Source organism: Parambassis ranga, chromosome 7 (assembly GCF_900634625.1).
Source record: "Parambassis ranga chromosome 7, fParRan2.1, whole genome shotgun sequence".
Taxonomy (NCBI): domain Eukaryota; kingdom Metazoa; phylum Chordata; class Actinopteri; family Ambassidae; genus Parambassis; species Parambassis ranga.
The window spans coordinates 15,407,933-15,422,194 of NC_041028.1; the positions used below are offsets into that span (position 1 = coordinate 15,407,933).

The window sequence follows — 14,262 nt, forward strand, 5'->3', positions numbered from 1 at the left end:
TCTGAGGCGAAGCAGAAGCTACAGCAGAGGCTGGTGAATAGGGAGGACGGTATCTCCGCCCCCTGAGTTCCCTCGCTCTCTACTTCCTGTTTAATGTCAGTGGTACTACCAGACTCCTCACAATCATCGTCTATGCAGCACAGATATGCCTGATATAGAATCTTACGTCTCTCCTCATCAGCCTTCACTGCCTCCTTCAACTCAACTGTCTCTAACACTAATAATCTAATAATCTCCTCCTTTCTCTCTCTCTCTAGTTTAACTCTCTTCTCCACTGTTGCAATCACACTTTTTAGCGGCTTTTTATCATCTCCTTTCACTCCCTGTCCTGTCATTGCTGTACACACTGCTGCTTCCATCTTAGCTGCAGCCTTCTGTTGTCCCTCTGGTCCTGCCTGTCCGCAGCAATGGCTCAACATCTTACTCATCTGTTCATCAATTGTCTTCCACGTAGACATGATTACCACTCACCAAATCCTTCTTGCGTACCTGCTGTATGTTAAAAATGTACCTTCTATATGTGCCTTCTTCTATCCCTCACTGTGACTCTGGCAACAGAGTCACACACCTTCACTTAAACACACTTTCACACATACATGTCACTCATTCAACTTACAACAAACACTCTGTACAAACTCACTTCTCTGCCAGCGCAGAATCAGTTTCAAACACAACAATTCTCCGACAGCGCGGAGTACATAAAACAACCACGACAAGACAAGACAACAAATCACCGGTTTATCTTTTCCTTAACAATACAGCGCTTTCTCAATTTACCTAGGCCTATATTTGAAACTTATTGCCAATGTTTTAAAACATTTTAAACTTATTGCCAATCAATCGTTATTTTTGCCAATCCGCTTTTGTTCTGGTTACGCCCAATCTTTACATCAAGTTTTTCACTTTTTCATTCATTTAACACACTTTGATTCTATTACTGCCAATCCATTCTTTCTTTTCAGGGGTCATCAAATTCCCTCGGGCTCTCAACCGAGCTTATCTATGCTCGCGTCCAAATATAGCGGGGGATGCCACTCCCAATGACATAACGCTCATTCACGTTATTGTATTAACCCTTTTTTTATTCTTTTTATTTTTAATTGGTTAATATCTCTCTCAGTGTCACTTTTCCTTTTTCTCTTTTACTTCATCTCATTTTCTCTTTTACTTCATCTCATTTTCTCTTTTACTTCATCTCATTTTCTTTTACTTCATCTCATTTTACTTCACTTATTAAGACTTACAATCTGCCTCTTACAATTTGAACTCTAAAACACCGTACCCATCCCAGTGACTACTTAATTTAGATTGTCCAATGTGCAGAATTTTGATTAAACAGGTATCTGCTTACCTTGTTATTATTGGCCAGCCAGTAGTCACTCCGTCAGGCAAGATGTCATTTGACCCACACTCCTTCGAGCCCCACGTTGGGCGCCAAATTGTCGGGGTGAAAATCCCCTTGTTTCCTTCTGATCACCCCCTGAATTAGTTTGTAAGGAAGGAGCGGATAAATTCTGGTCTCAAAATTATAATTTATTAAACAATGAGGCAAATTCTGAGTCGCAGAGCTCTGGGTTGTTGCACACAAAGAACCAAACAAGAACAACACAAGAACAGGACAACCAACAAGAACAAACAACCACACAGCAACAACGAACAATGCAACAACAACTGGACATGGAATTCACACATTGATATACCCCATGGGCGTTCCTGCCTGCCGGCCCACAGGGGCATCTACCGCCCCCCTGCAGACCCTGGTTCATACAGCAACTAGACCATTAGTGTTTACTGCCAAATAAGGTAAAACTTCAATTCCTCAAATCTCATAGGTTGTGAGTCCAATCTGGGGGTGACCATAAAACTGGGTACTCAGGAGAAAAACACATTCCTTTAGAATCTGGCTTTTATCAGGTCAGAGGTGCTGCTGTCCTTAGTCTGAATTTATGACCATCTCGTACCAACCGGAGCTCTCTCCAGAGAGCAGAAGAACAACTGATCTCATCTGCCACAGCCTGAACTGCAGAAAACAACGTTATATGACATACTATGAAATTACTTATTAATACATTCAGTATCCTCAAATTACTTTGATTTTCTATAAAATTTCCTAACACATAAACACTTATGAAAATCACATTATTAAGCGATAAACACATATAAACATGAATACTTATATATCTGAACACACTGCATGTTAACACCATGCAGAATAAATTCTTTCACCCAACAGTTGTCAGGCAAAAATGCTCTCATCTCCCTCCCCAAGGGCATCGCTTTGCTTGTGGGGCCTGATGGCTTCGTTTTTCTATGTTATTCTCTCTCTCTCTCTCTCTCACACACACTGTGAACATCCTCCTTTTTTCCCCCTATCACTTGCTCATTTTGATTCAGAGAAAACCATCAAGCTTACACAATAGAATCTTTTTTTTCTTTTTCTTGTGCTTCCCATTGCTCCCCGCTGTCACACCCACTCATGTGTCTCTCCATTTTGCACTCCTCTCCATCAAAATTGTGCCTCTTGACAAAAGGGGGCACCAATGCTTTCACAGATAGGGGTGGAGATGGGATCGTCTGAAATCAATACATTTCACCCCAGGGGCAACCACTGGTTCTGTCTCTTTCCCTGAATCTCTCAGACCCTCTCAAATCTGACCCGAACCCTCACACAGGAAATCCGTTCAGGCTGTAAAAAAGTCAAAACCAAGTTGCTGGTTTTCCCCAGTGAAATATCTGCCTCGCTGCCTCTGTTTGGCTGCATGCCTTCAAAAGGATTTGTTGCTGATGTATTCACTCCTGCCTAGATGTATGAGCGGTAGGTTTTGGCAAAATTAGGAGTATATATTGTGTAATACAGCACCCTTGTCAAAAAAATGTAATGCTGTATTTTCTGGCTCTATTGTAGACAGCAGCAAAGCTCTACATCACTGGTATGCAGAACCACCGACTCCATACTTCAAATCAAAGATAAGCCTGCAGAGGAAGTGAACATGTGATTTATTTGCTTACGTAGACCTGCCTTAAAAACCATCCTCATTAGTCTTGTAGGGAGGAGGGGAGCATACAGCATAAAAATGGAAGTTGTTTTCTCTCACCTTTTATTTAGCAGTAATGAAAAATGACAGTGTTCCCACTGTTGGCCATACAGGGAAATTTATCACCTGTTTAATTTCACACTCGGGTAGGCCTGGCCTCAGCTTCTTTTCTCGACACTGACAAAGTGGCATCTGAGAGCGGTGCATCACCTACGGGGGCCCAGGCCCCTTTTTTTAATTGAATAGACATTTAATAAACAAGATTATAAGAGCTGGATCACACAGTGATGCACGGTCCACGCACAGATCAGATCAAGCTCCAGCATACATGAAAGGGCATGGAAAACAGAGCGAGGTGGACTGGCTGGGGTGGAGGAGCTCCTCGGAGTCAGATCAGCAGATTTTTCCTTCATGCTCCATCCATCACAGAGCTCGTAACCTTATGTTGAGGCAACAAAACTTCTTTTCTCCTTCTGCCAAACATCCCCCACCCCCTGTCTACGCCGGGTGTGGCATTCCGGCCCCCCTCTATCGTAGGGGACCTCTATTTGGACTCTCACATCCACCAAGAGTGTAGAAGAGCCTGAAAGATGAATCGAGAACTACGGCAAATCTCTGCAAATGCCTTTGCTGCAAATGCCGTTGTCATTTTTGATCTTTGCTGTGACTCAGGCTACAATGAATGAGGATGTATTTCCAACAATACATGTCCAGGTTGGCATTTACTAAGGTCATGATATCAGAGGTATCAGAATAATATCAGCAACTCCTGAGCCACTGACATGACAAATCTGGATGAACAAACATCCTCAATCCATCACACACATTTGCTCCTCTCTATCAGGGCTGCCAATCCTGCTGTAATACTTTTTCTCCTTTGCTACTCTGATTGATTCAAACAATGGTTAGGTCATTGTACAAGCAGATTAAGAAACTATTCTGTGTAAACTATTCTGCTGCAATCAAAAGTTGAATGTAGTCTAATTTGTCTTTTGGGGAGCAGATATGGAGTTGGGGTATGGGAGTTTAATATGGACATGACAGCTGTTTGCCTGTGGTTTTAGTCAGCTTTTTAAAGAATCATTTGTCATACAAATATTATATTGTACTATGTTGTGGCGTTATGCTGCTCAGACAGAATCAGCGTAATGCCCCTATGGTGTAGACTTTCAAAGGGTGTGGCACAATCTGAGGTTTGTCACTCTAGTCTGTGCCGCCGTCCTGGCTCTTCTTCCACACAGCAGTTGCTTCAGCACTGCTACTACCTCTGTTAACATCTCAGATGCCTAATAAAATGCTTCTGCCTGTGTGCCTTTTACCCAGAACAGTGGGGCACATTAATGGAACAATAGTGGATTTAAAAGGCTGTATGAAAAGGGCTAGTGAGGCATCCTGCCTAAAATATCTTTGTCATATGTAGACATACAGCCACCACGAGAAATAAAAGTAACGTTAGCTACGTTATGATTAACATGTTAAATATTTTAAATGAATGTTTGGCTACCTTTGTTCTTCTTGCTTTTTTTGCACACCTTTCCAGGCAGCTTTGACAATAGCTTCTTCTTGTATTATTTCTTGGACATTATTCTCATGCTATTCATTTCCATTTTCTCTCCACCGCTGACTTCTGTCTTCTTAATGGAGCTCCCTTGGCTAAATAGACTTCTGACATGATTGAGTAAAAAGGAATAGATGGGCAGTGCAGAAAGAATAGCTGATGCAGCCATCTTAGCTGGGGATGTACTAATTGAAAGGTTCATAGGCAGCGCGGGTGGCGGGCACATCAAAGAACAACAGCTAATTAGGACCCCCACTCCTTCACCCTTCACTTTTATTTATTCCATTCTAATGTCTTACCCCTTTTCTTTATTTATTTATCTTGTCCCTGTGAGGGGGCCTGAGCAGAATATAAATTGGCTACTCTTGCATTTCTCTTTTGTTTTTTTCTTGTGTCTTGCTGAGCTGGCGTACAGTCAAGGCATACAGGTGACCAGCCATCACTGCGTGAGCTGGCTTTATCTCTCTGATCTCTTCTGGACTCTGGGCTGACTTCTCCTTTTCAGATGTCAAATTGTTGCAATAATGTCACCGGCAGCTAAAAAAAAAACCATTAGCTCCGTCACAAAGCGTTATGTAAAACCCTCACTGAGGTTCACAATCAATACGCTGCTACAACGGCAAATTCCAGTAAAAGGATTAGGGTCAGAGGTTGTGTGGTTTTAATATGGAGACAGAGCGAGATCTTAACAAGCCTTGATGTTTGTGGGGGGGATGTGGCCTCTGAAACGCTACACGCAGCCGCGGCTCCTCTTCTTGTAGCCGCAACTAATGAAGTTGAGGCTTCTCCACTGTATCGACCACTCAATGCTCTCACAGCCCACCGCTTGATGACCCATATCAAGAGAAGAGCCAAGGCTTCATCAGCCCCTCCTCTGCTGCACTGTGGCCGACCTCATAATCTACTTTAGAAGATGGGTTATGCTAAGTGGTACTTCCATCACTACTACATTGATTTCGCCATTAGCTCGGGCACATCAATACACGAGTTGAATGAGCCCCAAAAGTAGACAAGAGCAGGAAGAAACACCTTGATTACCTAATGTTTTTGGAGTATTTCAGCTGCACTGGGAGCTTTTAGTTGGACTGCGTTTCCTTTTTGAATAACAAATTTGATTCAAATGAACTTTCTGCCAGCCCCCAGGGTACCTCTCTCTGTCTGACATTCTCTCCATCTATCATGCTGACTGCTTTCATTCCCTGCCTTCACACACTTTTTCACGTAATCTCCCTCAGGGGTGCCGCTGTAGGTGAAATTTGCACAACTTCAAAAACAGGATCCTCCCCCTTTCTTTGCCTGCACTCTGCAGTAACCCCCCGATTTGTTTTTCTTAAACAAAACTCCACGCATTACTGTCGTTTTATTTCCCCCTTGTGATTTTTTTTTTTTTTTTGTACAAACCAATAAAGCCTAGACAGCGATTATGGGATTTTGTTTGTCTTTGCCCCCACTTTTACTGACTTGAGTAGCTCACCTGCATCAATACAGTGCTAATAAAAGGTCACAAATAAACAGTTGCTGGGACAAGTTTTCTCTAAAGTCTCAGGAGATAATTAGATTTTACAGAACACTTTGCAATTAGTCGCATTCTCATATCAGGAAGCAGGCACCCATAAAGCAGGCCTTGCCACCAATTCTCTCTGCACACTTGGAGGCCAGAGTTAATAATCCCCTCCCCTTTTTGTTTCTAATTTAATTGAAATGAAAAGGATGCCTCACTGGTGGTGCAGAGATGTCTAATTTATTTAGTCAATCTCGAGCCCTCGCTACAGTTGGTCATTATCTTGCACTAGCAGCAGCGCCTCTGGTTCCCTCTTCCCGCCACCAGCGTGAGGAAAATGTAAATTATCCAAATTTTGTGATGCTGCTGCTAACGTGTAAGTGTAGTGTTGGTACAGAGAAAACTACAGTGTGACAAAGTTTGTCTCTGTTGCATTTATAAATTAGCTGATTGTGTTTTTTTGTGGGTTTTTCTGTGCAGACTGCGGCTCAGGTGGGTCAGGCTCAGGTGTGGAGAGCTGCGAGCAGGACCGCTGTCACACGTTCGGAGGCTCATGGGATGAGGACGCCGAGGAAGACCGCTGTGTCTGTGACTTCAGCTGCCAAAGTGTACCTCACAACCTGGTATGACCTAAAAACTGTAACTGTGCTCCTTTGTTTTCTTTAGCTTTTTTGCTTCTTAGGGTAATATGAGTAAATATGAGGTGGATATGCACAGAAATAGGTCATTTAAAACACTTCAGAAAAGTCATGTAATTTACACTTTAGCAGGAGAGAAATGTGTAAAAGCAAAAAACAGGTGAGTAACCTGACTCACAAGACCAGAAGCTAGAATGAGAGGTGTCAGAAGCTCTGTCATTATGTCATCTGTGCAGTTATTTTAGGAAAAAGGAAGAAAAAAAAAGGCTTTCAACGTCTGGCAGCAGTGTTGGAAACTTTGACATCATGAAGTTGATTTAAACACTTGGCCAAACAAATGTATTATTAACAGCCTGATTTATTTGTCTGCAGCCATTTGGGTACGTTAGACTGTAATCTGACATGCAAATCCCCAGAAAAAAAAACTATAAAAAGCTACAGTCATGACAAGACAGACCACGACAACAGTGATTGGTCAGCTTGGTAGTATCTTATTTCCTCCTGCATATTGTCAGCTGCTCAACGGATCGGATCGTGTTGTATTTGGAGCTAATAATAGGCAAGGAATCATCAGATCTACCTTGACCATGTTTCTCAGAGGCTAAACAAACACATGAAACTGACCGGCCTTTCTGCTTCTTCATTTCAGTGGTCGTGCAAACCATCTCTAGCAGTAATTTGAGAAGCTTTAACTTGATCAGCTCATTGGTGTCTTCTAAAACTTCTAAGTAAATGACAAAATAAGACATCATAGGAATGTAGAGGTCTCCTGTAAACAGGTTTTAAAAACACCCAAAGATGTATGTCTCACTAATTCACTCTACAACTCAAAGTGTACAAACATTTTTAAAAGTTTCTTAGCTTTAATGGATGAGTCTCAGCTGTCATCACATCATCTACCTATTTGAGCCAGTTCCAGTACAGCTGAGGGAACTACCAGGCTGTGAGGTGTAAGTGGACCGTAGTGGACTTAAAGTGGACATTGTGTAACACTCTGTAACTCTCCTGCAGGTTTGTGGCTCAAATGGAAAGAACTACAGCAACGAGTGTGAGCTGAACAAGGCCAGATGTGAGAGACAAGAGCACTTGTTGATTCAGAATCATGGACCATGTGCAGGTTGGTACATCGCACCACTCAGAGTTAATGTCACTGCAGTGTTCAGGAGCACCCTCATCAAGACTCATTGTCACTGACATCCCATTTCTCCGCTCATTTCATCCATTGATGGGGTAGTAATTGTGTCTACATGCCATATAATTCTGACAGCACTGCTGTTGTCTCACTTCAGTGTGTCCAATGTAGCCACAAGCAAATGGAATGATGGACTCTTATGATGTGCGTGTGTTGTGCTCAGGGAGTACTGGCTACACATTCTTGCGAAATTCCTGTTCCTTTCTGCTTAAATGGCCGGTCCTTTGGGGCCTGTTGGTGTGCAGATTTAAAGATCCTTCTCAGGGCTACATGTATAGACTGAGCTGATAGCTTTTTCCACCCAGACAATTTGAACCATTCAACTTGTGCTTGCCTCTTAACCCCCAGGAAACCACTCTTTTTTAATAAAAACTGCCTCTTTTTGCATTTAATGAATGGCATTTATCAGTCAGAACCATTCTAAATCAGTGGCTAAGCACCAAAGGTTAACCATCGTCCTCTCTTTGGCCATGTTAAATGAAGTGCTTTAGCTAGCACAGGCCCGGGGAGTAGAGCAAAAGGCACTTAAGGGATTTTGTGTGATCATTCCAGCCTGTTTGATTCCCCCGTGGGTCTAAAAGGGAGGAGGATGAGGAGTGAGAATGAGGGAGCTGCCAGTGTTTTCTCACACACCCCTGCAGATTCTTCTCTTTCCTAAGCTGGCCTCCTTGGGCACTGACTGTCACGCTTCTCTACCATCCATGGAAAATCAATCCTTTTTTGAAGAGCCCTCTATGGGTACGAGACCTCTGGGCTCTCCTCTTCTATTGGCTGATAGAAAGAAAAAAAAGTCGCTGCCCTCCACATTAGCTATGTACAGAGAAACTTCATTCGACCTCAACTCCTGAAACTTATCAAAACATGCCAGCTCTCACTAGCGAAGCATGAAAGCAACCTTGTTTTTTAAGAGGAAGGGAGTTTGAAAAACTGCCACATTTTGATATGGTGTCAACACTATCATCTGCTGTGTGCATATTTGTAAAGTTTGCCTTTCACAGCATTCAAACAATCCTGCAAATCTGTGGAAAGGGATTTTATCATAATCCATAGAAATACTCACTGGTTTACTAGACAAATAAGCGTGCAGGAATATGAAAGACTAGCAGCGGAGAAAGCACAGCAGCGGACCTTGAAAATATGAGGGTAATATTGCACGTCACAGTGAGCTGCATTGTGCTGGACAATGGCCACTGAAGAGGAAAAACCCTTGAAGGGTGGAAGAACATATGAAATTAAAAGTTCTCCTTGTCCTAATAGGCTCAGTGCAGATAGCTGAATGGAGCGCTGGAAAGTGGCAAGTTAAATGAACTGTGTCCAAAGCCCATCTCTGGAGTGGGAAAGCACTGGAAAAAGAGCGAGCCGAGTCATCACCATTAGGCTGAGGCTCATATCCACACCAGTAACAGTGTGATTTATGGCCCCTGTATCTCCAGCCTCCAAACTCCAAATGAGCAACACAAGAAAAGGAGACAGAGAGGACGGGGTGGGGGGTAGAGAGATGGGGGAGAAAACAGAGGTAAAGATTTCTCCTCTACATCTACAACTTTACTTTTCACTCTAAAGCCTGGAGAGAACAATGATATTTTTTTTGTCTTGGCCATTAAACAAGCTCCCCTTCTCCTCCCCTCTGTATGTTTTCTTGTTCTCCTCCAATTTGTGGAAAAGCACCAGGTTTAGGAACACATTTGTTTTTATTTTGTTGAATGTAGCTCCGAATTCAGCGCTGTCACACTAGTTTGGCGGCTGCTGCATCCTCAGACAAAAGAGTCTCAGTGTGCAGGCAGAAGCTGCTTGGCACATTCCTTCACATTATGCAGCAGGCTTTCTTTTTCTTGTCTTTTTATTTTTATTTTTTGAAGGTTGTAGGGCGGCTGTGCAATTCCGTTATATTAGACAAGAACAAATGAAGAGAACATGCCTCCTAGTAGGTGGTAAATGTCAGCTGCTGCACATTCACCAGAAATGCCATTGTTTGTTTTCACTGGAGGTAATAGCATCATTTTCCCCCTGATTTTGAGCCATTGTGGAGAAAGTAGCAAATAGAATTGTTATCTTGAAGCCGGCTGCCAGCCTCTCCACCTCTGCCCCTCAAGCCAATCTCATTGTTGGGAAAGAAAAAAAAAGTTACATGTTGCTCGGAGATTGTGTTGTTGTCTAATTTCCCCCTCTCAACAAACCCCACCCCCGCAGTAATCACTCAAAAGTTGCTGTTCTTCTTTCTTATTTTGTGCCATCTTCCATCCCCCCTTTTCCCTTTTTTGCTTCTATCACATCAGCAATTTCAGCCATATCAGTGCCTGAGCTGACAGCACCCCAGCACTGCAGCCTGTCTGTGTACGGCTGCTGCTCCGACAACGTGACGGCCGCCCTAGGAGTCGGACTGGCTGGATGTCCCAGTAAGTCCTGCCCTACCCCCTGCGTGACCCTTTGCCATCAGTGTGTCCTGAGTTTGTTTACGTGCGCTGTAGATAGATATCAGGCTGCAACAACATCTGGGGCTTATTGTCCTTGACTGCAATTACAGTACCAAAGTTGCAGAGCTGAAAACGTTTCATCTTAATCCAAGGAATAATTATGGTAATGCTGCACTGTATCAACAGAAAAATCTCTTCAGCTGATGATCTTGACAAATGATAGCACACAGATGGAGGAGAAAATGCTGCATCAAGCTGTTAGGCAGGGCATACAGTATGGATGAAGAAAATGCAGACTTAGAAACAAGGATAGAAAGAGATTTAGGAAAGAGGAATTTCACCTAAGCGCACTTTATCCAACCTTTTTATTTGTGAAACAGGGCTTACCTAACATCTATAATACAGATACTATGATTTCCATCATAGTAAGCAGAATCTAACTGTCAGAAGTGATGTGATAGTGTGCTTATTTTCTGTCTGATCCATGTTGCGGTGTTCTCCTCAGGTACCTGTCAGTGTAATGTCTATGGCTCCTACAAGGGGACATGTGACCCAGCCACTGGACAGTGCTCCTGTAAGCCGGGCGTCGGGGGGCAGAAGTGCGACCGCTGCGAGCCGGGCTTCTGGAACTTCCGTGGCATCGTGACTGAAAACATGAGTGGCTGCACACGTAAGTATATACGTGCTTTTACTTTTAAATGCTCCTTACATTTCTTTCCGCATCTGTTATCCCGAATCACAAAATCTTGTCAATTGCATGAACCAATCCGTGTCTTGCCTCCTTCATCCTTCATTCCAAAGAATGAAGGATGTGTCCATTTTCCAAGACACAACATATACACCCGAAGTATTCAAAATCTTTATTTTTTTTTTTTGCAAAAATATGTCAAATTTTTCTAAACACGCTTTCCTAACTTGATGTGCCAGATGGCTTGTTATAGAGAACCATCTGTGAAATTGTCCTTGGAAAATGTTTGGAAGGATCAGAGACGAAAAAAAAATCCTCTGCAGTTGAGGTGTCTGTCGCCATCCATCACGGCATAAACAATCACATAGCATCTGTAATTAAGAAAATACATTTCTCTCTGTATGTGATATATCTACACACTGATAGAAGAAATGTCTGTCTTGATAAAAATGGAAATCACCAGTTACATATTCTATATACAGCTTAACTATCTAGTATATGTACAAAGAGGTCTGTGTCCTTTAGTTCTGTCAAAACTGTATTGAATGAAGTGTCCTCATTTGTATTCTAGTAAAGAACCGGGTCAGGACCCCTTGTTTGTCTTCTTGTAATGCAATATGGTGACCAGCTCACATCCTGCCGCTGAGGTATCATAGGACATTCGCTCCTAAAGCCGCAGAGCATTTTCAGTCAACAGCAGGAAGCCTGCAGGTGCCTCACCCGTAGCCTGACCTTAACAAGGTTTACCCAAAGCAAGCAGACAGCACACCGCACGCCAATACCTCGTTCAGCAGGAGAGGATGAGAGAAAAAAAAAAGCACACATCATTGATTCCAGGAACATGATGGGGTTGATGTCCTTCCCTGGGGTTATTTTCTTGAGTTTCTGTTACGTACTCATCCTCCCCTCCTCCTTCTCCTCCCTTTTTGTGGGCCCTAAGGCGGGGTGGAACTATTCCCAACCCTTGACTCTTAAGATAAAGGTGTATCTAAAGCAAACTACAGAGGCTAACATTGCTTCATCTCACTTCTTAGACTATATAAAACAAGCTGTTCTCATTTTTCCTCTGTCAAAGTCACTAATTGACATTTTTTTTCTCATCAATCCTTTTTCTTTCTTTTCTTTTTTCCATGGCAGCTTGTAAATGCGATGCCACGGGCTCCGTCCGGGATGATTGCGATCAGATGTCGGGTCTGTGTTCGTGCAAGGTGGGAGTGAAGGGTTTGAAGTGCAACGTGTGTCCAGATGGAAGCAAGATGGGCATGAATGGCTGCGACAAAGGTAATAAGAGAAAGCATCAAGCACGGCAATCAAGACATGTTTATCCTTCTTCTCAGCTCCTGTATGTCACTCTGAAGTGTTTTTCTGTCACTTATCTGGCTCTTGGATCAGCCTCATGGCAGCCACTTCTTTCCTCATCAGCTCTTCACATCTATCAGGCTTATTGCAGCTCCGGGATAGTTAATCAATAGTGATTAGGAAAATACTCAAGTATACAAATGGCATGGGCAAGACGCATTGCCCATTGACATTTTATTTCCTCTACATCATACTCCATTTGGGATGATTCTGAATCATTTACACCACCATATAAGGACTATTGATTACCTTTGATTAATAATGAAAACAGCCCCAGTGATTCCAGAGCACAAAAAAAACAGTTGAAGGAAAGGTTAGTTCCTGCTGCGGGGGCCTGCAGCTCCTTGATTAAGATGCACCATCAGGTATCGACTGGTAGTCAAACACTTAATGAAGCCAGCAGTCCCGGCACAGTGGTGGGGCCCTCCGCCACACACCCTGCCAGATAAAAAGACAAGGTGCTCACAGGGAGCCGCACATGAAAGCGGGAGCCAAGGGGTGGGGCGCACTCACAGCCTCTGTGATGTTGCAACAATGCAAAGACCCCACACTCAGCACCGGCGGGTGGATGGTTGGCACCCCGACTGCTGCTCCTGCTGCGGCTACTTCAAGGCTTCAAACACGCTTTGGGAGAGATCTGTGGGGGGAAGAGGTAGAGCCAAAACATCCTGAGTGCACACCTTTATAAAAGAAATACAGTTTTTTTGCTGTGGTACAGCAGTTTTTTAAAAAATGCTGTAGTCTATAAAAGTTATGAATAATTTGCACTCCGGTTGCAAAGATAGTAAGAAGTAGTTTAAAGGAGAAAAATCCTCATTTGTGATGATGAAGGGTCCTTAAGTGTGTTAGACTAGTGTAGAGATGTTGCACCCATGTGCATGGCATGACACTCGTTGCTCACAACAGAACTACATAAAGGTTTCCAGAGAACCCAGTGTCCAGACATAAAATGACCCCAAAACATTAAATATATGTGCACCAGTGAGAATTTATAAAGCAGCTCCCATTGCTGTGTGATCATCGGACTGTGGACAGCAAAGTGTAACACTGGAGTCTTTCTCTTTCTCAGGTCCGAATGCCCCGACTTCTTGTCAAGACTTAGTGTGCAGTTTTGGAGCTACTTGCATCAAGTTGAACGGTCAGGCCCACTGCGAGTGCCCTTCACCAGACTGCGATCTGAAAAACAGAACTAAGGTGGGTCTCTCAGACTGTGTGCACCAATGGAATGGTTTGATCGACCACATTAACAGAAATACATTGTTCCAGTGGCCCGTGGGGAGTTAACATGTGTTACTGTCTCCCATCTCTCCATCTCTGTCACTGTGGAGCAGGTGTGCGGCTCAGATGGGGTGACCTACGCCGACCAGTGCCAGCTGAGGACCATAGCCTGTAGGCAGGACAAGGACATCACAGTGAAACACTTTGGACAGTGCACAGGTGAGCCCCGCCGACACCTAAATGCATCACGCGTCACACAGCCAGCCAACTGTTGTCGGTCCCCGATCAAAAGATGATGAGCAGTGCCGAGAGCTTTAAATTATGCCTTCCTGCTGTTTCACCTCAGATCCGTCTCTCTGTCTCAGAAAGGAAAAAACACAGTGATGTGTCTGCAGGAAAGTGCCAAAATGTGCTTCTTTATCAGGCGCAAGCAAGTGTTACTCTTATTTAAAAGCATCAGACATACCACATCTTCAAAGCAAATATAAGTAAAGTAACTTCTTCTCTAAGTGAGAGTTCTGGAGAAATCTTAGATTAAGAAAGATGGAAATTTTCGTGGCATTTTAGAAACTTAAGTTTGACTGGAATCTGTGCTTTGAAATCCCACATGACAGCAGTCACACCTCCTCTTTGCTTTCTCACCACTCTGTTGGGATTTG

General features: G+C 43.3%; 1 protein-coding gene across 6 annotated transcripts in view; it reads left to right on the forward strand.

The window, feature by feature from the left end:
* agrn (agrin) overlaps positions 1-14,262 on the forward strand; it is a 222,819-nt gene that overhangs the window by 165,736 nt on the left and 42,821 nt on the right. For all 6 annotated transcript variants that reach the window (XM_028411002.1, XM_028411004.1, XM_028411003.1 and 3 more), the window contains 7 exons: positions 6,575-6,717; positions 7,744-7,849; positions 10,201-10,320; positions 10,844-11,008; positions 12,164-12,307; positions 13,455-13,579; positions 13,717-13,822. In XM_028411002.1, the coding sequence (XP_028266803.1) occupies positions 6,575-6,717; positions 7,744-7,849; positions 10,201-10,320; positions 10,844-11,008; positions 12,164-12,307; positions 13,455-13,579; positions 13,717-13,822 (909 nt within the window). The remainder of the gene's footprint in view (positions 1-6,574; positions 6,718-7,743; positions 7,850-10,200; positions 10,321-10,843; positions 11,009-12,163; positions 12,308-13,454; positions 13,580-13,716; positions 13,823-14,262) is intronic.